The sequence below is a fragment of the Pantherophis guttatus genome, chromosome 14 (genome assembly GCF_059756535.1).
Source record: "Pantherophis guttatus breed Tessera chromosome 14, ASM5975653v1, whole genome shotgun sequence".
NCBI lineage: Eukaryota > Metazoa > Chordata > Lepidosauria > Squamata > Colubridae > Pantherophis > Pantherophis guttatus.
In genome coordinates this window covers 1277448-1294376 of record NC_142076.1, presented here as the reverse complement: position 1 = coordinate 1294376, position 16929 = coordinate 1277448, and the positions used below count along the sequence as shown (strand labels likewise).

Below are 16929 nucleotides of genomic sequence, written 5' to 3'. Positions count from 1 at the left end.
TCTTTGTGGCTCTTCTCTGCACACTTTCTAGAGTCTCAACATCTTGTTTGTGTCATGGTGACCAAAACTGGATGCAATATTCCAAGTGTGGCCTCACCAAGGCTTTATCAAGTGGTATTAACACTTCATGTGATCTTGAAGTGATCCTTCTGTTAATGCAGCCTAGAACTGTGTTGGCTTTTGTGGCCGTTACAGAACGTTGCTGGATCATACGTAAGCGGTGACCCACTGAGATACCTAACAGTTGTTGTTATTGAGCCAGGCACTTCCTATTTATCCCTATGCATTTGGTTACACCTACTTAATACTCCTCTTTTCTCCCCAACAGTCATCCTGTGAGGCGGTTGGGCTGAGAGGGATTGGCCCAATGCCACCCAGCCAACCTTCATGCTAAAGCAGGACTAGAATTCACCCGCTCCTTCACCCTCTCTCCAAACGGGCCTCCGTGTTGCCATCTTCTGGACCAAGGAAGCAACCCTACCATCTGGAACTCCACCCCCCAGAGGGAGGCATGGGGTTCCTGGAAGGCTCCAAAGACCTTCCAAAGTATGAGCCGTGTTGTCCATACTGGTTGTTTTTTAATCCAGGCTGCCATGTGTTTGGTTTGGGGCTGTTTTGTTTTGTGTCTTTGAGTCACTATTTATTCTGGTGACTGCCTGGACTGCTCCCTGCTGTTTTCTTGTCAAACTTTTTTAGGAGTGATTAGCTCTTGCCTCTTTCCTAGGGCTGAGTGAGAGCGACTGGCCTGAGGTGATTCACTGGCTTTGTGCCTAAAATGGATCTAGAACTCAGGGCCTCTTGGTTTTTAGCCTGGTGCCTTAAATCAGCTTCAATCTAACTTGATATTGTGGTTATGGTAAAAAGTGCTAGCTCTCTAACACCCACCCAAACTTTCGAAAAATCATCAAAGGATTCAAAGTGCATATTATGGTGTAGGAAGTTAGCACCCACCTAGAAGAATGAAATATTTTGGGAAATATTAAAAAGGCAGAATATTATGTTTCCCTGGATGAGAAATGGAGAAGCATGTTTTAAAGACAAAGCAGCTCCCACCTTCCTGCCCCCCACCCTTTATTAATGGGCCAGAGGCAGAAACCCAATCCTTTGTCAAAGGACAATCACCTGCAAGACAATAGAACCCATCTAGCAACAGAAACTAACACAATGGGGCCCATCTAGCAACAGAAACTCACCACATGGCACCTGGGAAGATTACATCAGCCAGCAAGGCTAGCTAAGACCCCCCACCCCCTGGAAATCTGATAACCAATCAGGATACTCTTTCAGGGCCCCAGGAAGTTCAAAGCCAGAGAGAGCATAAAACCCGGGGACTTGCTGCATCTCGGCCCTTTTCTGTTCAGGAACTCAAGCCATGTGATCCTGTCCGCCATTAAACCATCTTTCCAAGCTGTCTCCATGTTTCCAGTGTCTTTTTCCCCACTTGGAGCTGAACCCAGAAGGATATTTCTTCCTACAATGCAAAGAAGCAGAAGCAACAGTAGATCATACATACTCAGTTTGTGTAAGATGACACTAATGGATTATTAACAACATTGCACAGTTGCCCAAATTATTCACTGGAATATCTAAAAGTTATCATGTGCCAGTAATTAAAAAAATGGTAGGAAAATAAAGTAGGAAAAGTAGAAAAAAGTGAACAGGTTAAAATATTGTGGGTTCTTGGGGAGAACACAATGCATCTGACAGCAACACCAGCTAAGAAACTGGTAGCTGTGGCTTCATATTGTTGAGTATAGTATACAGAACATATGGCTGATAGTGATGAACCAGAATAATTTATACCATGCCACTTTATATATACCTATATACCTACACATATACATATACCACTTTAAGTATATCAAAGGAGTGCGATGGCTCAACAATTTAAGATCTGAGACTGGAACGCCAATTGAGACCCAAGGGTTGCACGATGGGGTGAGCGCCTGTGACTCGCCCCACTTGCGGCCCATGTAGCAATTTGAAAGCCTGCAAATGTGAGTAGATAAATAGGTACCACTTTGGCGGGAAGCATTACATGTCCCTTGGCATATAGTCATGCTGGCCACATGACCACGGACAACGTTTAGCTAAGAAACTAGAGTTGGACATGACTGGACAGGTGAAACCTTTGACCACAGATAATTTATTACATGAGATTATTAAAACCGACATGAAAATAGCCTATATAGGCAGGTGTGAGTTCCCAAGGGTCTGTGGAGAAGCCCCCGGGGTCGTCATCCTCTGCTGAGGGGGAGGGCAGTTTCCTGCCTTGGATTTTAGGGTGTCTTTACTCTTCCCGATCCCGGGCCGCCCAAGGGGCTCTCTACCCCACGGACGCCGCTTTTTGCCAAAGGGCGCAGACGGACCGCTGAACGCAACCCAGGGCGGCTTGGGAACGCGGGCAGAGTCCGGGGCGCGCTCCGTCTGCTCGAGCCAGCAGCCACCGAACGCCAGGAGCGGCGCGGGGCAGGAGGGATGCCCGCAAGGCAGGGGCGGCTCTGTTCTCCCGGCCCCGTCGCGCCCCGGGCAGACCGGCCGAGCCCGCTCCCTTCCCAGCGCGCGCGAAGGCGGCGCCCGGCCTCCCTCCCTTCCCTCGGCCCCAGCAGACGCCGCCTCCGCCCCCGTGGCCCGCCGAGCCTGCCCTGCCCTTCCGCGGAAGAGGGAGCGGGACGCCCAGGGTCGCTTCTGGGAAGCCGCGGCCGGCGGGGTTCGGGGCGGCTGCCCGCGCCAGCGGCGAGGACCGACGGCGCGTCCCGAGCGGCGATGGGTTCGTGGCGGAGCGTGGCGGCGGCGGCGGGGCTGCTCTGCCTCCTGTGGCACCGTGAGTCCCGGCGGCGGGTGGGGCGAGAGGGCGCGACGGCCCCACAGCTCGGCCCCTCGCCTCCCCCCCCGGTCAGCCCGGGAAGAGGCGGCGGCGCTGCCTGGCCTGGCCGCGGAAAGCCGTGCCGGGTGTGGCGGTGCGGGGAGCGCGCGGGCGCCTGTGGAGGAGGAAGGGTGGGCAAAGGGCCGGCCCTCGCCCGTCGGCTGCCCCGCTTTGCGGCCAGGGTGGCCTGGAGGGGAAGGCCGGCGGAGCCCTGTCGGGGGTCGGCTTCTGCTCGGCCGGGATTCCGACGGTCGTTTTGTTAACTGCCGCGAGCGGCCTTTGCAAGGGGCGCCGCGCTCGAGCCCGAGAAGCCAGAAACGGGGCCCTCCCGCCTTTGGACGCCTGGCATGAAGAGGCGTTGGCGTTCCTCTTACGTCAGTTTAGTGCTGAACAGTCCACAACAGACCAGCATTAATTCAAGAGGGTTAACTTCAGATGTTATCCTCCCAGTCATAAAAAAAGGAGGAAGGGGAAGCCTGGAAAATTACTTGGAAGCAGAACTTCGAATGTTGACTCTCCTGTTCCAAAGTCTTCCTCTGGGCCCTTCAGGCAAAACAACGACAACAACAACACCCTCCCTTTCAAACAGTGAGGAATTCTTTAATTTTGTTAGACAATCTCCATGTTGTCTTGATCCATGTCAGATTCGGAGAATACAGCCAGGAGGAACAGCTTAAATTCGCAGTAGATGCCTTAGAAACATTCTACTATGATATTCAAATTTTGGACAGAGCCAAATACTAACCTTGTTTTAAGAGCATGGAAAAACAGTTTCGTGTTGCTCAAAGCAATTCTTTACTGGTTTACTACAAGAGGTTCCAGTTTGCTATTCTGGTTTCATTAGTTTCCTTCTACTACAGGCGGTCCTGGCTCTCTGACTGCTCGTTCAGCAAACAGTTCAAACAAACATGCCCTGAATAAGGAGACTTGACCCAAGTCCTTGACATTGTGGCTGTTGTGTTGTCACCACAGTCACATGATCACAACTTGGGCGCTTGGCCATCAGCCCTCATTACAAGCGGTGCATTGTCCCATATTTACATGATCGCCATTTGCAACCTACACAGCTGACTTCTGACTAGCAAAGTCGTTGGGGAAGCTGGCGGGAAGCCGCAGGTGGCGGTCATGTGACATTGTGCTTAACAACCCACAGTCATTTGCTTAATCACCGCAGCTGGATCGGTTGAACGGCAGTCATGTGACTTTTCACTTCACTCAGTGACAGTCGCTGGTCTCAGTGCAGTTACTAAGTGAGAGTCACCTGTATTAAAAAGGGTTACTACACCACAAGTTACATTTAGTTTCTCCAAATCCTCCTAAACTAGTAGAAGTAATCTGGACCAAGTCTAAGATGAATCAGACTTGGACTTTTTTAAAAAAAAACTCTGCAAAAGTTTCAAAAATAGATACCCGTGCTTCACTATGAAACTGTGTGATGGGGCTTGATAAATCAACACAGCTTGAAAATTAATGAGTAGTTACGATCGGCCTCTCCTCTCCCCTTCTCTCCCTCAGCCTTGACCCACAGAAATGACTCCTATCCTATCCCCCTTCTCTCCCTCAGCCTTGTCCCACAGATGGCTCCCCTATCCCATCCCCTTCTCTCCATCAGCCTTGCTCCACAGAAGCCTATCCTATCCCCTTCTCTTTCTCAGGCTTACAGCACAGAAGCCTCCCCTATCCTATCCCCTTTGCTGCTGTGAAAGTGAAACTGAAAGTGAAACTCCTCTGCTTGTGTTTTCCATTTGGAACAGGTAGGGAGTGGGAGTAGAACTCCTTATCATCAGAGCGTGTTAATAATAATATGGGAAATACTAATGCTCTGATGGTCATTTTGAAAAATCCTTTCGTGAGCAGCTAGAAGCCAAAAGGAACATACGTGGCAAATTTCAAGTTTGTAGGCTTTACGGTTCTGGAGATTTTGTGATTACGGCGAGTGGTTTTCGCTTTTATATATATAGATTTATACTGTAATTGGTAATTGTGAAAGTAGCTATGTTATTGCAAAATAACTGCAAATTCTGCCCGAGTGCGTTTTTCAAAGTTAAAATTTCCCCCAAAGTCAGCTTTTTGTGGGCACACAGTTCCTCAGCCCAATCCTTTTCATGCCTGGGTCGTAGCCTGTTGTGGTGGGGAAAATGGAAGGCATGTTGTTCACTGCTTTGACTGATTTTTTGTAAAAATAATAATAAAGGCAGGATAGGAGGGAGGGAGGGAGGGAACCCAGTGGGGCCCTCCAGAAAGAGGTTACCCTGACTGGGACTTGGAGTTAGAATGACCACCCAGTGGTAAATTGGAAAGTTCAACCCACCTGCAGTGAAATCCTCACCCTGACCAAAGAAAGACTGAATGTCTGAATTCAGAATTAAATCAGCAGGTTTTATTAATTAGTTGTCTGAGCATATAAAAAAACTCTAAAACTAATACAGAGAAAAGAGAAGGGCATGTTCATAATAAATGCAGCATTCAACCCAATCTCTCTTAGGACACCACCTTTGTCTTTTATCTTCTTTGACTGTGATGATACAAAAATGGCAGTCTTGCTAGCTATGTGCGTGTTTGTTCCCTGGAAGAAATGTAAGAGGAAATAAGTGTCTCACTGTCTTTTAGGTTTTAAAAGAGCTCTAAGCAAACGGTCCTTTCAGCAGAATGCCGTTTGCAGCCAAACAGGATATGTGCAATGTCTTCAGGTAGTGCACCATAGATCCTTCTGCTTCTTCTTGGTTAAAGAGAGGAGTTCAGGTTCTGGATTCCTCCACCCCAGCAACTGATGAACCCAACTGGGTTTCAGAGGCAACTGGGGTAAATCGCTGCCAATCTACTACATGGTCCTGCTGAGACCTTGGTGGCTGCCTGGCATAGGGAGTCAGGCGGAGTCTTAGGCATGATGTGGCCTCTCCTGGCCCATCACTCCATAGGGTTCCCATGAGGGAGTTGGAAAGGGTCAAGAGATGCCTGGCACCGTGGTGCTGGAGGAAAAGGAAGAAGGAACTCGACCAAACAGGGGTTAAGGCCACTATTAAGGTTTACTTTGTGGTGGTAAGAGCAGCCAAGCGTCAATACCACTGGGCTCTCGTTGCATCTGCAGACTGGCACCCAGCGGCCTTGTTTAGGGTCACATGGACTCTTCTTGGAAAGGGTGACCCAGACACCTACTACAGGGCTGTGCGGAGGAATTTCCCAGGCATCTGGAGGATAAAATCGCTCAGATTCATTCCCACTTAAATACCAAACATGATGCAAGCCAGACATGCCTGTGGAGATGCCCAGGGAGACTTGTCCAGTTATCTGGGAAGGGTTTGATTCTGTTGGAGCCGAGGAAGTGGACGGGATCCTTTGGAATGCAAACGTCACCACTGGCGCATTCCATCCATGTTGCTCCTGGCTGCTTAAGGCACCTGGGATGGATCCAAGGAATTCACCCTTGTTGGAGGGGGTGTTCCCAGCTCCTTTAAAGAGGTGCTGTTCCCCACTTAAGAGGCTACTGCTGGCCCCAACATTCTGGACATCGTTTGTCCAGTCCCTTCCCTAAAAAGGGACGGTGACCGAGAGGATGGTAGCGTTGCACTCCAGAGGATCTTGGAGGAAATGGATGATCCAGACTCTTCAAGCCCTGATACAGGCCTGAAATGTCATTGGTCTCTGTTGTTGCCCTCACCTGTGGAAGATTCCTCTCCACACACACACACACACCCCGCACCACCAGCCCACCAGAGATGGGGCATGCCCTCAGTCTACTGGCCTTCTGAAAAGGAGTTAAGACCTGCCTCTACGGCAGGGGTGTCAAACTCAATTTCATTGAGGGCTGCATCAGGGTTGTGTTTGACCTTGGGGGGGGGCATGGTCAGGGCAGGCATGGCCAGCTCGATGTCACATGTCGGGGGCGCCTCCTGAGCTCTGTTTTCAGCTGAGACAGCCTCCTGCAACTCTCTGCCAGTAAAAACGGAGCTCGGAAGGGCCGCACACAGCCCTCCTGAGCTCCCTTTTCACTGGCAGAGGCACTGTCGGCTGGTCCATCGCAGTTTCCAGGGCAGCCTTGCAGGCCAGATCTAAGCACCCTACAGGATCTGGGCCCTGGGCCTTGAGTTTGACACCCCTCGTCTGTGGCCTTGCAGGGGTGGCTGGGGGAGCTTGCAGCCATGGGGCTGCTTAATCCCCTAAACCCTCCCTTGTCTTTTGACTAATTTTAATGTCTTGCCTCCTCTTAAAGCGTTTACCTTTTATGTACACTGTTTTATATTTTGACATTTTATTGTATACCACCCAAAGATCCTCTTTGAGGGAGATGGGTGGTTCAGAAATACGAAAAATAAATAAATAAATAAAAACATTTGTGCAATGTGAAGAGAGAGTGTCTACCAGTCAGGGCAACATCAAAGCCATGACTTCCACTCTGGGCCACGATACGCTTCTTCCTGCGAAGCTCTAAGCTAAGCAAGACCCCATTTGAGAAGGGGGGTGGTCTGAGTGTGCAGAGACATTGACGGCAGCTGCTTGGTGGTCCCTGCCCTCTGGTTCATAAAGCAGAAAAGACAACGTTCCTGTTTAGGACAGTGTTTCTCAACCTTGGCAACTTGAAGGTGTGTGGACTTCAGCTCCCACGTCTTGTCCAAGGATTCATTCTGGAAGTTGAAGTCCACACATCTTCAAACTGCCAAGGTTGAGAAACACTGATTTAGGAGACAAATACAGTCTCACGCTAAAGGGTTCCTTGATGTGTCTTGATGGAGAGTAAAGGGGAAAGCAATGTTTTGATTCTTGCCTACAAGAATCTTGCCTACCATTTGCAGGTTCCACTGGCACTCCTGGTTTAACAACTGCATATCAGCAGCATTCCTTTGCAGCTCCCTAAAAGGCCGTGGCAGAAACAGGGAGTGGAATTATTCGGGAAAGTTAATGACCTCAGATAAACTTGTGCAGGAGGCCCAGCCTCGCATTGCAGTATGTGAGGTGACCTCTGCCAAGGTTTGTTGCAAATTCACCCAGAGACCTGGAGAATAATAAACAGACGTTTGTGGAAGTGTATAAACATTCAATCCCAGAAGCAAACTCTACATTGGCCTGGCCAAATGCTGGGATTGTTTTTCCCTGGTGCAAAGTCAATTATTGGACAATGCAGACAATTGCAACCTGTTTCTTCTGTACAGTACAAGGGGGGGGGGGCAATTTAGCTTTTATATGCCTTTGATCATTAGCAAGCAGCAGGCAACAAGCCGCAAAGGATTCACACCCCTGGCAGAGGCTGCCCCTCCCAGAAGGTGGGCTCCTGACTAAAGCAGGACAGCCCTCGGCCTTTGTCCCTCACTGGTGGGGCTGGTAAGGAAGTATGCAAAACTCAAAACTATCTGCAACAGGAAAGGGGCAGTTAACCTGTATTACCTGCCCGCCTGGTTCAAGTTCTTTGATAAGGCTGTCACGTAGTCTCCCAAGGATTTTAGAACATGGATGTGAGGCCCAAAAGGAAAACATCTCATGAGCAAGAGGAAGGGTTTTTCAACAAAATGGACTTTCTCTGGGTAAGACTTTCTACACCTGTCCTACAACCTTGAACTGGAAATTGACAGCTGAGCAAAAAAGATGAAGAAGCACCTATGATCATTTATTTTTTACTATTTTTTTTTATTCAAAACATTAAAATACAACTCCAAAAAAGGATAGAAAAAGAAAATACAAAATAAAGCAAAACTAGACACGGCAAAACTATGCCTATAAAAAGAAAAACAAACATACAAACAAATTGTCCCCCCAGTCAAATATTGATATACTGCAAGAATAATAGTTCCCCCAACCCCATGAAACGAAGCCGCACAGTTAATGAACTTCTACAAGTTTACTTAACCTATTTGACCTGACAATTTATTTATTTATTTATTTATTATATTTCTATACCGCCTTTCTCCCGTAGGACTCAAGGCGGTGTACAGTCAAGAAAAACATAGACATACAAACACCACAAAATTGCTAATTAAAATTGCCACTTAGTTTGGTCAATTACAATTACCCACAATATACCGTATTTTTCAGAGTATAAGATGCACCGGACTATAAGATGCACCAACCTTTTTTGGTGAGGAAAACAAGAAAAAGAAATCTGCCTCAGCCTCCCAGCAATTTTGCCTCCTTTCAGCAAACATCCTGCTTTATTTTCATTTTCATTTTCAGCATAGCTTGATTAGCACAGGAAAAAAAAAATCTGCCCCCAGCAATTTACCTCCTTGCAGCAAGCAGTAGAGGCCTGCGCAAAACAGCTGAGAGCAAAACAGCTGAGAGTCGGGAGGCCAATCCAATCAACTTGTGCTAATTCGGCTGTGCTGAAGCTGAAAGGACCTGTTTCTTCTTGCTGCAAGGAGGTAAATTGCTGGGAGGCAGAGGCCAAAGGATGGGGGCCAGTAGGTGGGCAGGGCTACATTCGGTGTATAAATTTTCACTCCCTTTTAGGGAGGAAAAAGGTGCATCTTATATTCAAAAAATACGGTATATTGAAAAAAACAGATAACAGGTCAAAACAACAGTTAAACTTCAGAGCCCTATTATTGTATTTCACTCGTAGAAAGTCCACAACGGCTTCTAACCCACCATAATCTACCACTTTCTCTCATCCATCCAGGATCAAATATCCTCGACTGATTCTTAATAAGGCTTTTCCTTAAAACTTTAACTGGGCTTTTTCACTTGGATCTCAGTCCCCAAAATCTTATAAGTCTCTGTTGTAGGTATTGCCACAGCATTTGCTGTTCAAAAAAAAAATCATCTACAGGTTGAAAGGTCTCTTAACATTTGTTCTCCAGTTAGATATAACCAATCCGTTTCCCAATCCCCATCAATCTTAGATTAGAATAGAATAGAATTATTTATTGGCCAAGTGTGATTGGACACACAAGGAATTTGTCTTTGGTGCATATGCTCTCAATGTACATAAATAGAGAAGATACATTCGTCAAGAATCATAAGGTACAACACTTAATGATAGTCATAGGGAAACAGTCAATATAAATCTTAAGGATACCAGCAACAAGGTTACAGTCATACAGTCATAAGTGGGAGGAGATGGGTGATAGGAATGATGAGAAGTTTAATAGTAATGCAGACTTAGTAACTAGTCATAGTCATAGGGTACAAATAAGCAATCAAATCATATTAGGAAACTGTACATCGTAAGGATAGATCAACAAGTTACAGTTGTAAGTGGGAGGAGATGGTGATAGGAACGAAGGGAAGATTAATAGTAATGTAGACTTAGTGAATAAGTTTGACAGTGTTGAGGGAATTATTTGTTTAGCAGAGTGATGGCGTTTGGGAAAAAACTGTCCTTGTGTCTAGTTGTTCTGGTGTGCAGTGCTCTATACCATCGTTTTGAGGGTCAGAGTTGAAACAGTTTATGTCCAGGATGTGAGGAGTCTGTAAATATTTTCACAGCCCTCTTTTTGACTCTGCAGTATACAGATCCTCAATGGAAGGCAGGTTGGTAGTAATTGTTTTTTTTTTCCTGCAGTTCTAATTATCCTCTGAAGTCTGTGTCTGTCCTGTTGGGTTGTGGAATCAAACCAGACAGTTATAGGGGTGCAGATGACTCAATAATTCCTCTGTAGAACTGGATCAGCAGCTCTTTGGGCAGTTTGAGCTTTTTGAGTTGGTGCAGAAAGAACATTCTTTGTTGTGCTTTTTTGATGACGTTTTTGATGTTAGGTGTCCATTTTAGGTCGTGAGATATGATAGAACCTAACAATTTGAAGGTCTCTACTGTTGATACTGTGTTGTCTAGTAGTATGGGAGGGTTTCTCCTAAAGTCTACCACCATTTCTACGGTTTTGAGTGTGTTCAGTGCCAGATTGTTCCGGTCGCACCACGAGGCTAGTTGTTCAACCTCCCCTCTGTATGCGGATTCATCGTTGTCTTGAATGAGACCGATCCCTGTTGTGTCATCTGCAAACTTCAGTAGTTTAACAGATGGATTGTTTGAGATGCAGTCATTGGTGTACAGAGAGAAGAGAAGTGGAGAGAGCACACAGCCTGGGGGGCTCCTGTGCTAATTGTGCAGGTATCTGATGTGATTCTGCTTAGCTTCACCTGCTGCTTCCTGCCTGTTAGGAAGCTTATGATCCACTTACAAGTATGTTCAGGTACCGCCGGCTGGTTTAGTTTAGTTAGAAACATCTAGTTCATCGCTCATCAGTTCTGTCCACTTTGAGTCTTTAGAATCCCTGCCCCTTTCAGTCTTCTCCAATCAGCCGGCCATTTTCGGACCAGACACCGCCACCTCCTTCAAATATGCCAGCAACAAATTAAATTCCAGTCATCTGATTGTAAATCTGTTTAACTGCTGTTCCTTACATCTGAATATCATCCTTGGGTTGATTTAAAACCATTGTTATTTTATCAAATGTTTAATCTAAATTTTCAATTCAAACTTGTAAGTTGAAAAACATTTTTTCAAGGGCTTTCCAAAGGTCTTTATCCTTATGTTGTGCATTGTTTGCATTTTTGATATATTCCCAGACCCTTCCTTTAGAGCCAAACATAAACAAGGAACAGGGGAAGCACCATAACAAAATAACCTTGGAGAGCATTGAGATAATCTTTCCCACAATAAAAATAAGTAGAAAAAACAGGGGAATTTCCATCAACAATTTAAAAAATAAGACCAGAGCTTTTAAAAATTAATAAAAGTGAAATCCCTATAATGAAAATACAAATGTAAATCAGATCAGATTACTTTCAATACCCAGGGAATTGCCATCAACTTCCATACGGAGAAAGTAAAAGTGATTTGAAACAGCAAATAAAGCAGTAAGAGCCTTGATAGTACAGTGGTTTAGTGCACCCTGTTATTAACACAGCTGCCTGCAATTTCTGCTGGTTCGAATCTCTCCAAGGCTCAAGGTTGACTCAGCCTTCCATCCTTTCTAAGGTAGGTGAAATGAGGACCCAGTTTGTGGGGGCAATAAGCTGACTTTGTATAAAATATACAAAAGAATGAAGGCTATTGCTTAACGCATTGTAAGCCGCCCTGAGTCTCCGGAGAAGGGCGGCATATAAATCAAATAAAAAAAAAAAAGTAAAAGAAAACACAAAAAAATTAATTTTAATATCCAGCAAGGGATTATAATAAAACACCATTCAGCCAGTCGATTAACATTTAAAAGGAAAAATCAAAAGGAAAAAGGAAATGTCAAAATGTGCAGTTAAAACCCAGCCATTCTTCAAACAAACAAACAAGCAACTGAAAGGAAAAGATGGAGACCTGACTTCTGACTACTGAAAATTGCAATTTTCCAGATTCCTCTTTCCATGTAGATCCACATTTGTCCAAGAATCATTTTGGGTTGTTCCTAATTGCTTCCGTTCAAATCCAAGAGCCAACTTTGGTGGTGAAATTAGCTGTTTGTCAGCAGGAGAGAAAGATTGCTCAGCACGGCATCTTCGGAGGACTTCCCCCACCTATGATCATGTCTCTGACTTCCCATCCTGGTTCTTCCCTGATCCGTATGGACAATCGCCTATCACTCAGCCTTTCACTTTCCATGCCGTTGATCCAGGTCTTAAAGCCAGGTCTTGAAATATGCTCAGCCAGGTCCTTTTTATCACAACTGGGCCAGAACTGGACAGAAATACAGGCAAATCTTGACCCTCCATCCTGCTAGATTCCAAGTTAATACACAGAGAGTTACACGATTAGTCATTCATGTAGGAGAGCGGGAAAGGAAGCTGGCCAGGGTGGATTGTAATAGACCCTCTTCGATCATTCATCAGGAGGTGTCAGGTCAAGGAAATCTGAAATATTCAGCTACACACATTGATGACTTGCATCTTCCTTGAAATCACTCTTGGGGAGGGGGGGGGAGAAACAGCTAACCAAGACTATTCAGCTCATCAACATGTTGACTGTCTTTCGTTGCGATAGTGTTGATGTCTAGTATTGATGTGAATCTGACCTGATAGTCCAGTATGTACCCCAGAAGCTGAGGGGCTTCAAAATTTGGCTGAGTTTGCCAGAATAAGGATGTTGCTGAGTTGTTTGTGGTGGTGGGTTCATCCCAAGAGAGATCTTCTAGGGGGTCACTACAGCCTGTGGTCCATTTGGTGGAACTGTGGCCATAGAGAAGAAAAACTGGAATGTTGGGGCTGCTTTTTACATCAGAGGAGATGCAGCCTTTAAATGGGGGGGGGCTGCATCTGAGCCCCTCTTTGCCTGTTGCTGTTGCCAGATCGTTTTCCTTCTGGTTCTTCCGTTGAAATCCTCAGTTATGTATCAGAGGTATGTTTGGGTTGTTATTGTTGATGTTGCAACTCTTTTCAGTAGGTATTGCCACTAAATTGGATCAGCTTGCTGTTTTCAATATGGTTATTTATTATTCAATTTCTTTAACCACAAACTCAACCAAGTAACTCTGGGGAGCCTTCAGTATCACAAATTATGTGGATTAACTCACATAGAACAAGATGAGTCCATTTTTGTATTCCCTTTGTGACGCTGAGGCCATTAATCAAAGGATGTTCTGCTGCTCCCGTCCTCAACCTGATGTTGTGTAGAATGAAGGCATGGAAAGCTGCTGCTGCTGCTTCTTCTTCTATAGAAATATTGTGAATGTTTTCAGCAGATAGGATAGGATAGGATAGGATAGGATAGGATAGGATAGGATAGGATAGGATAGGATAGGATAGGATAGGATAGAAAATACGGAACGGAACAGAACAGAACAGAACAGAACAGAACAGAAAATACGGAATGAAATAGAATAAAATTAGAATAGAATAGAATTAGGATAGGATAGGATAGGATAGGATAGGATAGGATAGGATAGGATAGAAAATACAGAACAGAATGGAATAGAATAGAATAGAATAGAATAGAATAGAATAGAATAGAATAGAATAGAATAGAAAATACGGAATGAAATAGAATAAAATTAGAATAGAATAAGGATAGGATAGGATAGGATAGGATAGGATAGGATAGGATAGGATAGGATAGGATAGGATAGGATAGGATTCTTTATTGGCCAAGTGTGATTGGACACACAAGGAACTTGTCTGTGGTGCATATGCTCTCAGTGTACATATTTTATTTTTTATAATTTTTTATATTTTTATATTTTATATATTTTATAATTAATACACTCCTAGATTTGACAACAATATTTTTAGAACAATATGTCCACACAGTTGCCTTTCTACCAGGAGATTCTCAACCTACCCCAGAAATCAAGGGCCCTTGATTTCCATACACTATATTACGTCTACTACTATATGCTGTAGGGCGTAGCTTCCTACATAGTTACCAGGTCACGTTTTCTAGATAAATTCACCATCAACCCATTAAAACGTGATGGTGCCCAGGAAGCCTCTCTGGGGCTTTTGGAGACAGGCATTCTCTGTGTTAATTACTGCTACAGTTATTTTCTCCTAACAATAACATATTGTCCCATGTGAGGGTGTGGGTGCCATCCACCCTTTTGGCTCGGGCTATTTGACAAGCAGGAGGAGGGGATCACTGGCTGAGGTGAAGAGGAAGAGGCTCCCCCTCTTCCTTGACAGAAAAAGGGGTGGCATAAGCAGCTACCTTTTGCCCACCATCCGTGGCATGAGCAGACCCACCTGCATCAAAACCAGGACCAGCCATTGTCGGAGAAAGCCCTGCTCCGGAGAAGAGCCAGGCAGTAACATAGATCACAGCCCCATGTTTATAAGATGTGGTATGTATAACCAGGAACTGGACTACAACCAGGCTGCTGCTTGGCTTATATCCAGCCAAAGAAAGTTACGCAGGCCAAGGAAGGGTCCCGCCTACTCCTTCAGCCGAGGAAACCCAACCGTAGAGCGATGTCATCCAATCCAAGAAATGTTCCCTAGGATTCTTTCGCTTCTGCTCCAAGAGACCAAGGAGGTCAACTTTTCTGCAAAGGTTCATTCTGCTGCAGAGTTTTGGGGAAACGCCTTGAGCTGCGCCAGACTATTTGTCTGAATGTATCAGCTTCGCCAAGTAACTATTCTTTTGTACTTTCCTAGTTGCGTCTTCAAAGGATGTCCAGGTAGACTGCTACAACGATTATGTCACTACACTGGTTTGTCGCTGGAAGGTGGATGCCATCACCAACTGCACCGCAGAGTTTAAAGTACTCTACCAGAGACTTTTTTTTGCAGAGTAAGTATTAGCAAAGCTGTGTGTTGTGTTGAGGGACACAACAGTCCTCCGTTCAAGGGTAGGAGGTGTGGGATCAGTTGTAAAGCAGGGACTCTCATAGTTTCAGGGACTGGGGAACCAGGTGGTCAATCAACTCCTTGGAGTAGCTATGCAACTTCCTCCATCTGTCCTCACTCTGCCACAGGGAGCTGATTTGGGCCATTGACAGGATCATTGTCCAGCATTCTCTCGTCATGATGCTTACGTGTCCTCAAGAGAGGGCCATGACTTCAGACAACATAGCTAGATCATCTGTCCCCAACCTGTTTCTTCAGGTTTTCCAGTGATGCACATATCATGGCTGCAATTGTGTCCATCCAACTTGCTTGGTGTTGTAATGTTGCTTCTTGTTTCTTCTGGCAGAATTTTAGTTCCTTCATGAGATGTTTAGCTCTCCCATTGGCAGAGCCAAATTAGCTTTTTGGTAGGGTTGTAAGGTACTGTGGTAGCCCTGAGGAGACAGTCCCCTTCCCGGCATCTTCACGTTGGCCCAGTGGAGCCCTTCCAGAGAGCGCCTGGGTGGTTAACCCAGGGAAATGAGTCCTGGGCGGGGCCGGATTTTCCTATAGGCTAACTAGGCTTCAGCCTAGGGCCTCAAGATCAAGAGGGGCCTACATTCAAATTGTTAGCAAAATTAAAATTACACTTTCACTATAGGTGAAAGGGCCTCATAAGTGGAATAGCCTAGGGCCTCTTTTCATCTAAATCCGGCCCTGGTCCTGGGAAGGCTTTGCAAGACCTTTTATAGGCGAAGCTGTTTGTAGTCAGAGAGAGAGCCAGCACCTGTCTTGTTCAGCAGACATGAATGGGCTCTGGTCACAAAAACCAGTAGAGTGGACAGAGTCCTTGAATAAATTAGAGCCACTCAACTTGTTGAATCTAGTAGGGAGGGACGGGGGGGGGTCCCTTCCAACTCTGTTATGCTGCTGCTGTTTCCTTCTTGAAAAAAGGAGTTGTGTTGAAGATAAGGAGGTGAGGGCGGATGGTAATATTTATTTTAAAAGGGGGGGGGACGTAGAATATTGGCAGAAATTGGAGCATATATAGTAAATATGGAGAAAATAAGCTGTATGAATTTTGACTCGGTCAATACTCTGTTCAGAAATTATGTATTTTATGTGTGTCTGAAAAAAATAAAATAAATGTTTTAAAAAAAATAAATAAATCCCATTTCTCTATTTCAATATTTTCTCCAAAATACATATATTTTATGTAATTTTCTCCTGTTTGCTTATCAAATTCTTTATATCTCTTTTCTATCCAATCATAAAATTTCCCCCATATCTTAAAATATTCCGTATCCTCTTTCTCTTTAATCATTAATCTATTAATCTCTGCGCAGTCCAAAATGTTTCTAATTACTTTCCCTTCTAAAGGGATTTTCTCTGCTTTCCATCTTTGTGCAAATATTATTCTTGCTGCAGTTATTATATGTATAATCAAGTATACATTTTCTTTACTAATTTTCTCTGGTAGGATACCCAGTAGGAACAATTCAATTTTAAATCAATATGTTGTTGAGTCATTTCTTCTATCCATATTTTAATTCTGCTCCAATAATCTTTAGCTTTTGGACAAGTCCACCACATACAATAATAAGATCCTGATATTTGGTGGCATTTCCAAGCCTGATCCTTGTTGTGGACTGGACAAGATCTGCTGTGCCCCAACATCGCCTGTAATCAGCAACACCTGCAATACCAAGCTGGTCAGGCACAAATCCTTGGCTTCCAAACGTGAAGAGGGAGAAATGTGTCTCAGGAGCAGAATTTCTCTCACGGTCTCTTTTGTGGGCCTGCCTAGCATGCCTTGCCCTCTGGCCCCCAAGGTTGGGAGCTGCTGCTCCCTTCATGGACGGAAGCGTCTATGCAGCCCAGGCAGC

General features: G+C 45.2%; 1 protein-coding gene across 2 annotated transcripts in view; it reads left to right on the top strand.

Annotated features, from left to right (window-relative positions):
- The first annotated feature begins 2257 nt into the window (after positions 1-2257).
- Positions 2258-16929, top strand: part of IL4R (interleukin 4 receptor) — a 28837-nt gene continuing 14165 nt past the window's right edge. Inside the window, exons 1-2 of one of the 2 annotated variants that reach the window (XM_034420640.3) lie at positions 2258-2824; positions 14873-15008. In XM_034420640.3, the coding sequence (XP_034276531.3) occupies positions 2479-2824; positions 14873-15008 (482 nt within the window). In that variant the 5' untranslated portion in view covers positions 2258-2478. Of the gene's footprint in view, positions 3455-14872; positions 15009-16929 lie in introns of both variants that reach the window. The other variant, XM_087878811.1, reaches the window with a different exon arrangement.